Here is a 16,986-nt window from a genome sequence, read left to right on the forward strand (position 1 = left end):
GTATGGTATGCACATAGCATGTGTTCCGAATTACGTACAAATCTGACTTAAGAGCGTCCTCGGGAATGGAACCCGTTCGTAACCCAGGGACCCCCTGTAATATAAAAAGATGAATATTTGGTAGACTGCATGTAATGATTGGAGAAAGTTAAGTACAATACAGTATTAGTGAAATGTCACCTAATCTTGTATTGTTATAAAATGGAAGATTGGATGTGATTTAATTTTCCAATGTTTTACAAATACAGTACTGTACCTGTACATGTTTTTTCTTATCTTTGAAGAGAATAAAAATTGGAGCTTTAAATTTCAGAAAACTCTCACATTTTAATATCCTTTTTAAAATATTCAAATTGTTAGAATTACATTGAATAAAGCTCTTTTCTTACAGTATTTTCATATGTTACATAATGCAAAATTCAAGGAAATACTTTGTTTATCTTGTAACCCAAAAATGCAAGTCAAATACATAGTCGCAATAAAATACACTGAAATTGTATGGGTCCATTGTAGATTTTGGCAGGTTTTAAATGGTGTATAGAATAATTACTACTGATCAAAGAATTGTAAAATTATGTACTAAAATATATACAGTACAAGTATACTATATTTGTTTGTTGAAGAAAACTCACTTGTATCATAACCATTAGGTTCTGTGTATGTTCACATGTTGTTGATGCCCTTCATATAACCTTTTTCTTAATTTTTATTCAATTATGTTCTGTTAAAAGTGGTAATTTCCCTTTTTTTCAGCTTCAAGTAAACCTTCAGGTAAATCAGCCACAGCCAGACATAAACAGCGGGAATGAGGATGACATTGACCGTGCCTTGAATGAGCTCCAGATATCCCTGGAAGGTTCTCATGTGGCCTCAACTCCTGCTGATATCATGCACATCCCTGAGTTGGCAGATTATCTAAAGTTCATGAAGTAAGTCATTTTTATACTTTGATTATGTAGATTTATAAACATCATTATGTTGGAGTAATGTGCTTGAATTGCTGTGACAAATGGGAAAGTTTAGAATCTGCGGTGAAGTGAAATATCCTGTATTCAGTATGTGATGTAGTGGAAGACCCAGCACAATATAAAGAGTATTGAAATAGTTTTTAAGAGTGACTTATCTTAGTGAGAAGACATAAGAATACTGAGGAGTTATTGTCCAGGAATACATTGGAGGGATTGTACGGTATCTGAAGTTTGGAATGTAAAGAAAATGAAGGAAGCATAATTGCCAAGTTACTGCATACAGTATAAACGAAGTCAACAGTGATAGCTGTAGATAGAAGTTAAAGATAGTAAATTGACATAAGCATTTTTATTATATGAGCACAGGTATAGATAGATAAGGGTTAATGTAATGTGACTGAAATAAAGTAGTTCTACCAAAATTTTTTACAGTACTGTATACAGTGAACCCTCAAAGATCTGGACTAAAGGGGGTGGTGGGGAGGACCACCTGTCTGAAAAAGCCGATTGTCTGTATCTTCCGTCGAATGTACTAAATGTATAAAAATTACACCAAAAATACAGTACCATATATTACAGCATATAAGATGCCCTCCCCCCCCCCCCCTATTTTAGCAGGGAGTATTTAGGAAAAAACTTTTGTGTGTATTTTCCTCCTGTAGCTTTCTTAAAATAATATATACAGTACCAGGAAATGTGAGGAATAAATAAAAATAATACCAATAAATAAGTTACAACAAAAAATACTGTACTATATTGCCAAATCAGTAAATAAAAGCCAAATAAAAGTTTCACACAGTCGCCATTTGCGTACATTCCCTGCTTCCCCATATTAACGGAGACCAGCTGGGACGCCGATTCCCTAGCAATGCTCCCCACCCCCTACACTCAGCCCTCTCCCACTCCCTCACTGAGCCCGCTAACTGATGTGCAAAGAAATGTATATTCCCTTTGTGTTTGCCCTTAGGACAATTATTTCTTTTACTTTTTCACAATATGTATGTAGGATGGTGTGTGCAGGTAACTGAGTAAAAATAGATGAAGAAAGTTATGTACAGTACTGTATATCTACCTGAAAATACGAGTTGAAAACAACCATAACGTCTCACAGCTTGGCCTGGTGGTTACAGTAATGAGTCTAACCTGGCTATAATGCCATGATTAATCACTGTTAAGTGCTGTTACATCAGTAAACACTGTTAATAACAGTAAATCCAGTGAAATATGGCAGGGAGCAAGGAGAGTTACAAGAGCAGATGATGCGCTTAACTAGCTTTTGCAGTCACTCATTCCCCTTACTGCTCCCATTGCCAGGCGTACGTATGGGAGAAATACATATTTGAAAATGGTGATGGGCACAGTGATAAACAAATCATATAAACCATGCATTTGCCTACGATAACATAATAAGAAACATTGTACCATTACTAGAGCGAATGAAATAATGTTCCCACTAACAATAATTGACATCCCTGTTTATGTTTCCTACCTCGGGCACCTGTGTCATGCACACTTGAGTTTTATTTTTATTTTTTTATTTTTTTTTTTTATTTTTTTTTAAGGGATTAGCCCACCCGAGCACAGGTCACTGATCCACATCTAGGGGGAGGGGGGGAATATAATAATAATAATAATAAAAATAATAATAATAATTAATAAAAATATAATATAAAAATTACAACAAAAAATAATAATAATAATAATAATAATAATAATAATAATAACCATAAAAAAAATCGGGAGTGAGAAATGATATACAGAATGTATGTTGTGTTGTCAATAATAAGAGAAACAAATGAAACCCTGCAATTGTGTGTAAATGAGACAGAAGTCAGATTAGTAACCTGGGACTTGGTCACAATTTTTGTGATGCCATATGGCAGCAGGGTCTACCATTAGACACATTATGCTTCCAATATCTTCCCAGGTGGTAGTACTTCCCTGTTTGGTAGCTGCCTACTACCTAATACTACCTTAGGTACACAGGTCTAAGATGATCTTTCCTTAGTTTTGGGAATGCTTCTTAACGAGGTTGCTTTGCCCCCAGAACCCCCAAATTTTGTCTGAATGTGCCAAAATCCGGATTTACCGGGCCGAATCTTTTAGGGTTCACTGTAAAATATACTGTATCTGTATTATACTGTGCCACAATGTGAGAATCATTGAAAATGAAGAAGTGGCAGTAGTCTTTTTCTGAAGCAATGTACAATATATAAACAAAGAGAAAAGGAAAACTGAACTTGATGCCTAAGAAGTAAAGTAGTTATTGTAAATATTGAGTTCCAGAAACAAACATAAAACAATTCTTCATTTTGCAGGCCACGTCGGTTCACACTGAAAGGGTTCAAGCAGTATTATTTTACATGTAAGGACATGAGCTTGCGTTACTATAAGAACAGTGAGAGTACCAATGAGGAGCCCATTGAGAAGATTAGCCTACGGGGCTGTGAGGTGACTCCTGATGTCAACATTGCACAACAGCGCTATGGGATTAAACTAGAAGTTCCTGCATCAGATGGCATGACTGATTATATCATCAGGTGTGCAACAGTGAGTATTTCCACCCTATTTTATCATCTTATAATTATGTAGTACAGTACTTCCTAATTTTGTTTTTCACTTACATTTTTTTTTTTACAGGGATTAGCCTACCCAGGCACAGGTCACTGACCCACATCAGGGGCTGGGGGACGAAAATGTAATAATAATAATAATAATAATAATAATAATAATAATAATAATAATAATAATAATAATAATAATAATAATAATAATAATAATAATAATAAAGAAATGCAAAAATGAAAAAAAAACAAAAGTGAGAAACAATATACAGTGGGGTATGCTATAACGAATCTAATTGGTTCTAGAACCTCGTTCGTTATAGCATTCGTTCGTTATAGGATTAATCCGTTCCAGGCCCCCAAATACAACCACTTAACACTGAAAAATGTCTGTGGAAATTGTAAAAAATACAGTACTTTATCTTACTTAGTGTTGTTCAGCATACAGGACAGGAGGCAGAGGGGGAGGGGGGAGGAGAGAATTATGGAGAAGAGGTGGAAGGAGAGGAGTCATCCTTCCTAGCCCTCTTTGGTGACTGTCTTACAGGCACTTTGTCTGTTTATTTATAATTTCTTTCTTAGTTTCAAGGGTTATTAGCTTTCTCACTCGCTTTTGACGATTCAACAATTGTTTGTATAACAAAATAGTTATAAAATTGACGACGAAATTTCAACAAGTTCAGTGGTGCACTGACTACACAATGAACCAATATGGCGCCTGACACTCTTGCTGGGAGCAGCGGTACAACAATATTCATGCGCCAGACGAAATAGTCCGGTATTCATCCGCGTTCGTTGTAGGAGTTGCGTTCGTTATAGCATTCTCAATTTTATAGGTAAAACCGTTCGTTATAGGAATATTCGTAGTAGGATCCGTTCGTTATAGCATACCCCACTGTATGTATGTTGTGTTGTCAATAGTAAGAGAAACAATTGAAACCCTGCAATTGTGTGTAAATGAGGCAGAAGTCAGATCAGTAACCTGGGACTTGGTCACAATTTTTGTGATGCCATATGGCAGCAGGGTCTACCATTAGGCCACACATGCTTCCAATATCTTCCTAGGCGGTAGTACCTCCCTGTTTGGTAGCTGCTTACTACCTACTACCTGTAAACAAATTAGACTCTACAGGTACAATACTGTATGGTGATGATAACATGCTGAAAGTGGATGGTTGAAAATATTTTTTGGAATTAAGGACCCATTTTTTGTGGTTTATATTTTCTACATCCTATTCAACTCGCATATTAGTCTCAAGTGTTTCATATCTGTTGCTTTTTAATTTTTCACAATGCAGTATGGCATTTGTTATGAGTGTGGCCTTCACATTTTAACTCAAATCTCACTGCAGGTTCTTCTGAATATGTTAATTCCACTCTCTCCTTGTGCCTCACCTTTCATAAGCATATTTATAAATTGTTTCAGTTAACTACGGTAAGTCCTAAACTGGATAAATTCCATTTTTTTCTTCCATTGCATTTAGGAATTGCTCAAAGAATTTTCCTCTTCTGTATTCCTCTATATCTTCTCTCCGCTATGGTATTTATTCCCTCTTTCATTATTATTGGCCCATTTCCTTTTTGCTCTCAAGGTTTCACCCTTTATAGGAATTCTTTCTTTACAGTAGCTCTTTAGTTTCTTTATTTATTTGTACTCCACTATTCTTTTATCAGGCTTTACTTTTGCCTAGCACTCATTTCAATACTGTATATTTTTTTTTATAAATTATTGATATACTGTATAATATTACTCTTATAACCTCTGATGGATGTGTATGTTTTCTTTTTTATTTAGGAAGACCAATATGCTAGGTGGATGGCAGCCATGCGGTTGGCTTCTAAGGGCAAGTCCTTGGCTGACTCATCCTATGACAGTGAAGTTAAGTCAATCTTGGCCTTCCTGTCTATGCAGCACCCTGCCCCTGCCCCAGTCCTTAACCCAGAGAGTCTTGACATTCAGCCAGAACACTACATGGCTCCACGTTTTGTGAGACGCATTCGAGGCAAGGTCAGTATCTTCCACATGTATTATTTTTTAACTTAGAAGACCATTTTTTATGAGGCATCCCTGTCATGTGGAAATAAAGTTTATATAATGTTTATTTAAAAGTATTTAGATATAGATATGCAGCAGTACTCTGTAGATAAATTGTTAAAGATAGCTATGCCTGTACTCTCTATTTTGCCACAAGAATTACAGGGCTCTATAGAGAATCATATGCTTGATAGTGTAATTTAGTATTCAACATGTCTGTATGTATGTGTGTTTGTGTGTTGAAAGTTGACTCACAGTAAAATAGATCATGTTTAAAATAATTAGGGAGAAGCGCACGGCTGTAATGACCTGAGTTGTCAATGGCCAGAATATTAAATCAAGCAAGCTAGAAGCTTACAGTTGATAAAACCAGGTACAGTAATTGTGCTTATAAACAATAAATATATTGAGTGTTACAAGTTTAAATGAAAAATGCAATTAAAAATCTGACAACTGACTTTGATTGGCTAATGGCTAGTCTAAAAATCAAATGAAGTTTGAAACAGTTGCTCTTAGGTATAAATTTGAGTGAACGTATGTGTGAAAGCTTTTGTAAGAGGTGAGAAAAGGCTTAGTAAAGAAGTGATAAAGAAAGTGAAACTGAAAAGTATTAATAATAAAACAAATTATTTGTATATACATGTATAAGACTTATGAAGATGATAAGAGACTAGAAAAAGTTGGTGTTGAGTGAGATTAATTTAGAATTGATGTCACCTAAGGTGATTAAAAAGTGGTAGTCAGTGAGTTTTGGGCCAAGGGAAGAAAATTGGGATTATGCTTATGTAAGATTTAACAATATTTTGAGTTTAACTTTGAAATGTTGGACAATAAGCTAGTGCATTTTAGGAAACCTCTTAGAATACCAACAGAACATTGAAGGCAAACTACGAGGTCTTGAAAAGGTGTGTAATAAGAGGAGTTGAAATTTATTTTAATACAAGGAAGATAAGTGGTGTCGATAAATAAGAGCCTGCATATAGGATATTGGCCAAATTATTAATGATGGAATTCTCATAAACTGATATTTCAACCTATTCATACCTTATAATGTCTTCTTTAAATATGCTTACACATACTGCATACTCACAACCATTTTCAAAATATACTCCCATGTACACACACACACACAAAATAATAATAATAGTTGCCTCTCGTGTTCGAGGATGGCCGGCTTTAGGGCCACCTAGGCGTGGATTTGTTTAAGGTGTAGAAGTTGTTGCCAACACAACAACCACACCATAAGTTAACGATTTGTATGACCCAGTGTCAAGGAATAGTCCGAGAAGACCAGACAACTCGCCAACTGCACTGGCTAACCATTACTGTACCCCGGAACACGATCCGCAAATCGTTTAACATCCAGGTTCCCAATTACTGCTGGGTAAACACACACACACACACACACATATACACACCAGAAACAGTATATGCAGTACTCCAAAATAAAACCTTTTGATTAGGTTAGGATTTTCTAAATAATATTATTATGTACTGTAGTCTGTAACTGATTTATTGTATTTAATTCTACTAATCTATAGAGTTATTTAAAATGCACAAAGTTCTTAACAGCAATTATTAGGAAATTTATTTCTAATATTGTAATTGGAATCATAATGACATGAGTAGGTATTAATGCAGGTATAGTCAGATCATCCACCATAATAGTGTTAATGAATGGTAATAATAATCTTCTCTTTCTTTTAATGGTAGCCAGGCACTACTTGCATACCTGGACCTTCTCCGGTAATTTTGGAACTACATCTGCTTAAATTTATATATTTCCCTCAGTAGATGCTTATTTGAGCCACATAAGATTGTTTATTAATTTGCCATTATGTTTATATCCATACATCATGGTGGTTCAAGTTAGCTGTGCTGTTTCATAACTTCCTTATCCTTGATGTTGATATTACTGCACACCTTTGTTCTATAGAAACACTGTTATTAGTGACTGTTTTAGTTAGTTTATATGTTCTCCTTTCTTCTTATCTAGTTTTAGCTTTAGATGTAGAAAAACGTAGCTGACTGTTGGGCTGTTTAAAGAGTACAGTTGTGTTTTTGGAGGACAATATTTAGAAATCATCAATTACTCTTATTTTAAGAAATATCCAATTTCCTTTTTGTTTGGAATTTTCAGTTCAGTTACATATCTATCAAAAGGATACTACTGTGTAAGAAATACAAAAATAATGAGGATTTAACCAACGATCAGTGTTTAAGCCAAAGTATGGGCAAACAATTAATTCAAAAGGCTGGAAACTTGAAGATATTGCAAATTCTTGAAAACAAAACTGGAAATATGAATACCAGTAAGTAGTTGTGGAAGTGATCTCTCTAAAGAGACATAATGGAAATTTATTCAACTGGCCTTTTATTTTTGTGAATTTGTTCATAATAGTTCATATAGCAGAAAAATCACTTGTGAAGAAATTCATGAAGATTAGAAGTGGTGCTGTATGTGTTATCATGAAGTTTACTTTAGTATGATCACCCCAAGTCCCAAAACATAACCCCTTTCCGAGTTGGTACAGTCATCCAAAGATGCATTGACCCTCACCCTGGCTCTAGTCCCCTTAATTTTACCTGGCAGTGCTTGGTAAAGTAAGGCTGTATTTAATGGTGATTGTGATTGATTTATAAATTTTTGGCTGTATTACTGTCGGGATATATATTAAACAATCCAAAGGTAGAATTTTTATAATAAACTATTCATTGCTATTTAAGATCATAATAATTTTTCAAATGTTAGTATATATGCTAAAATAATGAAGAAATTAGATTTGAGAATCTTGTGGCGGCCCTCGTTGTAGTTGAGTTGACAATTCATTAATCTCATTTCTTCATTATTTAAGCAAATATACGAACATTTGGAAAATTATCATGATCTTAAATAACAATGAATAGTTTATTATTATAAAAATTCTACCTTTGGGTTGTTTATTATTTATCCTGGCAGCGATACAGCTGAAAAGAGATTCACCAATCACAATCTCCATTACATACAGCCTTACTTTACAAAGTATTGCCAGGTAAAATTGTGAGTATGAGAGCCAAGGTAGGGGGTTAATGCATCTTTGGCTGACTATACATAGATCATACTTTTCACCTTTTATGTTTGGATAACTGAGAAAATACAGTACATGGTGTATAGATTTGTAATTCCTCTTTTATATTAAAATTAATTAGTAGATTTGAACGCTCCACTTGCCATAGATGACTTAGGTCTCCAGAGATTTAATTATGTCTTATGAGATATTCTACCAACACCCACAGGACTTCTTTGCCTTGATGGTTATGTTGTTCTTAATCAAGCGTGAAACAGAAGAAGTTTCCAGTGATTTGAGTGATGAAATGTGAAAGATAAAAATAACCCTTGTAGGTCATCAACACTTCACCCTGTGGTCATGATTTATCCTAAGAAATTTCACACCATTTTGACAAACTTCTGAGTCCTGTTTCCAAGAGAACCTGTTTTTCATTTTATTCGTTTTTTTTTCTACTTTAATTTGTGTGCAGCCATTTTATGAAGCAAAATGTTTTTATGGTGGGCATGCAGTAGATTTGTTCCAATAAATAAAGCATGTAGTTTGAATTTTATGAGAATAAGTTTAATGAGCAAAGGGAGAAAATGGAAAAAAAAAGACAGGTACTGTATTGGGTTTGTATCTTTCCAAAGAACAATGATAATCATGAGATGTCTCTTATTTCAATCTCATTTGTATAGATGTGGATACTATATGACTCGTAGTGTTAACACATGTCCACAAGGGTTAAATTGGTTACAGATACTACATGGCAACTGCCATTTTGAAATGTCAAAAGACTGCCTGTACTGGGACTGAACTCTTGCTCTGGAATATTTGTTTGGTTTAGTGTATTTTAGCTGCCATATTTTCTTGTCTTCTACACAGGGGGGTTGGTGTGGAGGACCTATACCTGAATATATGGTAAATTAATAGCTTGAGTGTGATGTGTGCATATCCTTTCGTCCATCACCAACTTGAACATTTTAATATGTACAACATTCTTCAATTCCCAGGAATTGAAACTGCATTTGAGATTTGTTTGCATGTTTACAGACAGAACCTGAATCTTATAGATGTTAACTTCTATAGCTTCTGTGTTCTGCACAACTTTCCATAAAATGCTGATTTTTTGTAGCTTGAAGTTTAGCCACAAATTTAGTCTTTTGCTGTAGTGTGGTGTTCATCCTACCCTGCTGGCTTAACCATTGTAATAATATCATTTACAGTGTTAAAACAAATATTTCCTGATGATTTGTTTTTGTCCCTGTAATTTCTTTGTTAAGATTCCATTTTAATCTTCACTTTGTATTTTTTGAACCCTATGATAATTAAATGCTTGGTGGTAAAGTACTCACAACCAGTTTTTATTCTCCAACATTGTTTGTTGAAGGCTAATGAAGTATTACACTGATTGATGACTATATTGTACACTGATACAGTATGATAATATTGATACAGTGAATACTGCATTTATCATAAAGGATGAATACTGTAGTTTTTTCACTATATATATATATATATATATATATATATATATATATATATATATATATATATATATATATATATATATATATATATATATATATATATATATATATATATATATATATATATATATATATATATATATAAGAAAAAACTAGTGCTCTTTTGTGTTACATGAGCTGGTGATTGAAATACTTTTTTAATTAGCCATGTTCAAGGGTATCAAATACAGCACAAATTTTGTTTCCACAATATCTATAGTACTGCATTTGCTTAAGAGTAACAAACCCCATGTTTGGATTTTCTGTTTCACAGTTTCCATACGTTTTCCATTTGCTTATACTGTATTCTACTGTATAATTTATATCGGGATCTTTTCATCTTTTATTTCATGTGCCTTCATGTACTACTTTTCTAAATTCACAATGGTATTTCTTGTTTTTTCCATGCTTTCTTCTTTTACTCTAAAATCTAAATTATATTACTCTTCTTCTGCATTAAAATTTTGTTTCCTTATCAAAATCAGCTACAGTGTTTGTTTCTAGTTTGTCATTATTACGTGTTTTATCTACATTCCTTACTTTCTACAACCATTGTGCTATGGCTTTTGGTGAGATAATAATACTTAGCATCACTTTATAAACATTCCCTATTAATCCCTTGTGTACGGTGTCGCCTCTAAGCCGAATAAAATCGTCTGGCATTAGCCAAATAAAATATCAGAAGTGGCTTCTCCGTAATGAAGAGGTTAATGCTAATTTTTTTTCATCTCATACTGACCCTTTTAAGTGTTTCAGTATATTGATTCCCAAGTAAACTATTCATCATATATTAAAAAAATAATTAACGTGGCTTTTTCTTCCAATGTTTTTGGTCCCTGAACAAATCTGGACCTTCAAACATCTAATTAAGAATAAAAAAAAAAAATTCTGCATGACAATATTCTTATATTCCCATATTCTTATTTTACACCATCTTTATCACTTAAGGGATTTGGCTCATTAAAAACTGATTTATAAATGTGGATTCTACTTCAAACACTTGAATTATTTTTCTTTTAAATTTGGTTCAATATGATCAAGAAAGTATACTGGTATATGGTTAGTTAGATGGACTTAGTAATATTTTTTTATTTTCAATAAACAAATTTACAAGTTGAAGTGGCAATCTCTATTGAAATTCATTTGTCTCTTATGAAGGATAATTAAGTGCTTGAAAATTGTAAAGGTATTAAGTCGAGCACTGTATCATCTAGAGTTCTAGATCATTCAAGTGAATTCTCTTCTCTATCATGCAGAGTACTGTACTGAAGTTTAATGTTGGGGAATATACAATAAAGAAGGAATAGATACCATTATGGCACAGTAGTTTGTAAGTCATAAATACTGTATATCATTCACTTTGTGTTATCTTCATTTGTGACTTAAAATTGTTGAAATTGTTCAGTTTTATTTTGCCATGTTAAATTTGTAATTCCAAGTGGATATAAAGATTATCATCTTGGATAGTACAGTACATGTTTGTGGTATTATCCTGTCACTCAAAATTAAATTATTAGATAAATGATTACATTACACTTCTTGTTTAGTGAATGAATTTTAAAAGTTTTTAAGTTTGGTTTAAAAAAAAATGTCACTGGCACAGCAACATGCTTCAGTTTTTCCTGTATTACCTTCACCAGACTGAAGATAAACTGCCCTTAATGTTGTATGAGGCACCACTGTATTTTTTAGATAAATTGATTCTTATTATTTTTTGGTTTGGAATCTCTTGTCTGTTTGTCTCGTCATTTATACAATACCCTGTACAGTATATGCATTGTATTTTTTTCACATTAAGGATGAGATGGTTCAGTAACTTTATTATTGAAGATGAGGTACAGCACTGGGAATGATTAAACTTGTTTTTTCAAATTCAAGTCAGTAATGGTTTAGGATGCTGTGAAATTTTAAACACGTTTACAGTATTTTTATATTGAAATATATTATCTGCTATTAAATCTCAGCTGACATTACTTATTTAATTATCAGTCATTCAATCGACAGAAATTGATTATTAGCTGCCTAAAAATGCACATGAAAAACATTCCTTAAGCACAAATACATCAATTAGTTAGGTCAAGAAAGGTACACATTGGGCTGTCTAAATACAGCCAGAAATTAGCACACTATTTTCCTTCTACTGTACTTAGCAGGGTGGTCAAAATTATTGGGCTGTAGTAGTTGTATATTAGATATTGATTGGATGTGATTAAATTTACAGTACAGGTATTATATATATCTCAATTTGCCTGTGCAATACATATTCTCTTATTAGGTCAGTTTTTAATGTTTTAGCTGATGTTAAGTATACTGATGAAGCAATAAATTCATGTTTCATTGCAAATTTTCCATTATTGAAGTACTCATATTTCCATTGTCTTTTAGGCTGTTCAACGCATCTTGGAAGCCCACGCCAATGTCAAGGATTTGCCGCTAACAGATGCAAAATTACAGTACATTCGTGCATGGCAAGCTTTACCTGAATATGGTATTGCACTTTTCCTTGTCAAGCATATGGGACATAAGGTGGGTGTTTCAAGAGCATGCCTAATACTTCAAAGTGTTTTACGGGTACCATATAAATTTTAACAATTGAGATGGTAGTTTTAATAAATTTGTAATTAATTCATCTTGATGGAGTTAGTGTTGGTACATAAGATTATGGTGTTTTTCACTAATTTTGTGTAATGGTTCTTCTGTATTGTGTAGTACAAAAAAATTGGAGCTTTACTTTGTATATTCTGAGTCTGTTAATATTATATATTTCATGGTAGCTTAATACCAATGGTGTTAAAAGTGATGGCTTATATATATATATATATATATATATATATATATATATATATATATATATATATATATATATATATATATATATATATATATATATATTATTTTTGTATCTTATAGAATAGTAATAATGATATTGTAGCTACATTGCTAAGAATATACTAAAGCTTTTAATTTCATGATACTTGCTGAAGAAAGCTCTTGTTTGGTATGAAAGGAGATACAGTACAGGGTAATTAACCCATAAAGGATTAAATTGAATTGATTTGAAACAGTTTATTTAACCAGAAAAACACAGATACAGAGTGGATAATAATAACAATATTAACATGGCTGAGCCAGTTGAGAACCTGAGCTCTCTTAGGCACCTAATAGACACAACATTTATCTCAAGGAAGCATTATGTAACATTTAGTATCATCTGGAATACTGTAGTACAATAGCATGGGAAGTCTCCCTTCAGAAACTGAATACGTAGTAGGCTAAAATGCGGTCCAGGAGAAGTGTGGGTGAGCGGAGATGAGCTATTGCCACAATAATAGTCATGCTACTCAATGCGGGAAAAAAAAATGAAGCGCTAGATTGACAACATTAGACCCCTACTACATTGGGCACTCTGGGATGACATCAGACCTTTATGGGCTAAAAGAACTAGTGCAGGAGAGGAGCCAAGGAGTTATTATCAATCAATATAAGTAAAAACAGCTTTATTTGAATGTTTGTATTGACTTACTGTATTGCATTCTGACTTAACATGTTCTAACCATTTTTTTAGTTGAAAGTTAGCATATGTGAAAGATACGGGTTATAGCTTATTGATCTTCATAGTTTGTAGCTGAATGTACTTCTGTAAAGATAGTATATAGTAGGGATTTATGTTTTACAGCGTGAAGAGTTGTTGGGTGTTGCATTCAACAGAATTATGCGTATGGACCCCAACACTGGTGATCACATCAAGACTTGGCGCTACAATACTATGAAGGTAAATTTTCCAATAATTTATGAAATTTTATCACTCACAAAAGAGATAGGATGAAATATCCCTATTATACTGTTGTTTCAATCTACAAGTCTTGTAACTCTTCATAGTCATAAATTATCTTTTTTGATGCAAGTACAGGTAAAGACCCTCAAATCTGGGACCCTTGGGACCGATAACCAAAGTGGTTTTAAGGATCTTCTGGTTCCTGAGTCATCCATATAATCCCAGACCTACCAGGACACTATGTCAAGATTTGCTTCCACACACTCACACAAACTCAGTTGAATGTTTTTACTTCTTAGATAACAAAATAAAGTAAACAACATTGTATGTATAATTTCAATAAAAAAGATAATGGATGCCCACAAATCTATTTAACTCACATTTACAGAATCGTGAACTTCTATATAGACTGTATTAAATGTTTGTTTTTTATCTAAAATGTGCATGCAACAACTTTTTCTTTATTTTTATTTATTAAGAAGTAAAATATTCAACTGAGTTTATGTGTGTGTAGAAACAAAACTTGACTAAACCAAGAAAGAACATATACCTTACCTTACCAGAGGTGGCCATGCCAAAGGAAGAAGGCTATTTTGAAGCCCAGTACTGTTCTTGATTTCACAACTTGAAGTAGTAGACTGTTCCATAGGTCTAACCACCCTCTGTGTGAAGAAGTATTTTTTATACTGTATTTGCCGTGCATGAAAAATTTACCTGGGTTCATGTTTTACATCCCTTTAAAGATTTTTGATGCTCATAAGGTCTTCCATATTAATGTCTTGTCTGAAGACTAGTTTGTCCTTAGGCACTCAATATACTGTACTTGGGTAATTGACATAAAGTTCAGGAATCATCATAGTCGCTCTTTGTTGCACCTTTTCTTGGGACAGTAAGTCTTTCTGGAGGTAAAGTTTCTTTGTCTATAAACAGTAATTCAGATTAGGGCATAAGAGAGACAAAGTTGAGGGTACATTTTCTTATTTTTGTATCTGAAGGTACAGCTTATAATTCCTAAATTTTGGTTGGCATTTTTTCACTCCTGCTCCTACTTGTTGCACTGCCTTCAGTGACTTATCTATCACAATGCATAGATCTTTTTCCATATCAATAGTACCCAGGAAAGTGTTATTAACAGAGTATTTATGAGTCTTACATTTTTTTGTTAAAAAGTGTCTGCCAGTCTTTAAATAATTTGAACAGCTCATGCAGATGTTTTTGCATTGTTGTGACATCTTAACTTTCTTCCTTTCCAAATATGTTTGTGTCATCTGCAAACTTGATAGTATGACTGGATATAGTTTCATCTAGGTCGTTAATGTAGATCACAAACAGGGTGAGTTGAAAGATAGATCCTTGTGATACTCCATTGAGAATCTTTTTCCATTCTGAATGTACAATTCTGTTTACGACCACTCTTTTTTTGTGTGCCTTCGAGCCAGTGATTTATCTTCTTCAATATTTTGCCTGTGATACCATGTGTCTGGAGCTTAAGGTCTAGTTACACAAATGAGACTTTATCAAATGCCTTAGAAAAATCCATGTACAACACATCTACTAGACCTCGGTCTATGTCGTCTGTTACAGTGTCAAGGAAAGTGAGTAAGTTTGTCAGGCAGTTTGCACTCTCTTTTATCACTTTGGTCTGTGCTCCGTCCACTTCAGGGACTTAAGATTTTTTCAAGCTCACTATTTTTTATTTTAATGATATTGTCTAAAATTATCATCTCTCAATTCATTTTCCACTCCTGAGGTATGTATTCTCTTGTGTAAACACCAATGCAAAATAATCATTTAATGTACAGTATAAGTTGTTTGTTTATCATCTTCCAGAGCCAGGTTGTTCCCTCATCCTTTAGAGGGCCAACTGTATCATTGGTAGTTGTTCTGCTCCTGGTATATGCATAAGAGGACTTGGGATCTTTATTAATGTTTTGGACTAATTTCATTTCAAAGTGCCACTTAGCTGATCTAATTTCCTGATTGGCCACATTTAGGGCTCTTTTGTATACTATATAGTCCACATAATGTTTTGTGCTCTAATATTTATTGTAATACATCCAACTGGTCTTATTCTCTCTCTTCCTTGATTTCTAGGGTATACAATCCTCTCCTGTTGTCTCAAGGATTTCCACAATTTCTTGTAATGATTCATCTATGCCTGATTTCTCTTAACCACTATTCCCCCCCCCTCCCAGTTAGTTCTCTGTAGTTTGTCTCTCATGAGCTGGTAATCTCCATGGTTGAAGTCTTAATATTCTTCCTCAACTACACTCTTCCAACTTACAAAGATTTTAATCCTTTCTAGTATGCAATAGTCACTGGCCATAGTTAGTTTTTCCTTGACATGGACATTGTCCACCATTGTCTCCTCAGTCATCAAGACTAAATCCAGAGTTTTGTCTCTCTTTGTGGGTTCTGTTAGGGGATTGTGTTTTCATTGAGGTCAAGGAATTCTTCTCTCTCAGCTTGTGTGGTAAGATTCACCCTGTATATTGTCTTGTGATTAAATTAAAATCTCCCATGATGAGAGTGTGCTCTAGATGCTGTCAGGATGACTTTATGAAGATCTGCTACTTCCTCCTCCTTTTGTTTTATATTATCAGGTGTTCCTTGACATATAGTAGTAAACCACCACCTCTTGCAGCCCTCTCCTTTTTGAGTGGTAAATAAAATTCCAACTGCAACACCTCTTCTTGGCCCCAGGACATGCTGATCCCAATGATTCATTGTTGTTTTGTGTCTGCATGTGCAGTACTTTATTTTTATTAACCAGACTTCTGGCATTCTTGTACTAACACTTGATTGGCCTGGTTTCTAATATTGTCCTCTTTAAAGGCCATGGGGTTAGTAGAATCACTCATGTTTCCCGTAGGGTTTTGTTCTCTCTGGGTTATTAGTTACAGGTAGATAACCTCTTTCTGATACTGATGGGAGGACTGAAACATTACTACCACCTCCCCATAATGTTGTACCCCCAACTACTTGGCCTCTACTGTTCTTTAGTTGAGCATTCCTGCTTAACTCATATACTGTAGTGTATATATTATTGTTGTTTTTTTTTTTGGGGGGGGGGGGGAATTGTTAAG

The 16,986-nt window shown here is 33.8% G+C and overlaps 1 protein-coding gene across 9 annotated transcripts in view; it reads left to right on the forward strand.

Moving 5' to 3' along the window:
* Positions 1-16,986, forward strand: part of LOC121869334 (unc-112-related protein-like) — an 85,327-nt gene that overhangs the window by 60,031 nt on the left and 8,310 nt on the right. For 7 of the 9 annotated variants that reach the window (XM_042370631.1, XM_042370630.1, XM_042370633.1 and 4 more), the window contains exons 7-12: positions 754-929; positions 3,287-3,518; positions 5,328-5,540; positions 9,482-9,517; positions 12,511-12,651; positions 13,802-13,897. In XM_042370631.1, the coding sequence (XP_042226565.1) occupies positions 754-929; positions 3,287-3,518; positions 5,328-5,540; positions 9,482-9,517; positions 12,511-12,651; positions 13,802-13,897 (894 nt within the window). Of the gene's footprint in view, positions 1-753; positions 930-3,286; positions 3,519-5,327; positions 5,541-7,280; positions 7,314-9,481; positions 9,518-12,510; positions 12,652-13,801; positions 13,898-16,986 lie in introns of all 9 variants that reach the window. The other 2 variants (XM_042370636.1, XM_042370637.1) reach the window with 2 other exon arrangements.

Source organism: Homarus americanus, unplaced genomic scaffold, assembly GCF_018991925.1.
Source record: "Homarus americanus isolate GMGI-L3 unplaced genomic scaffold, GMGI_Hamer_2.0 scaffold36734, whole genome shotgun sequence".
NCBI lineage: Eukaryota > Metazoa > Arthropoda > Malacostraca > Decapoda > Nephropidae > Homarus > Homarus americanus.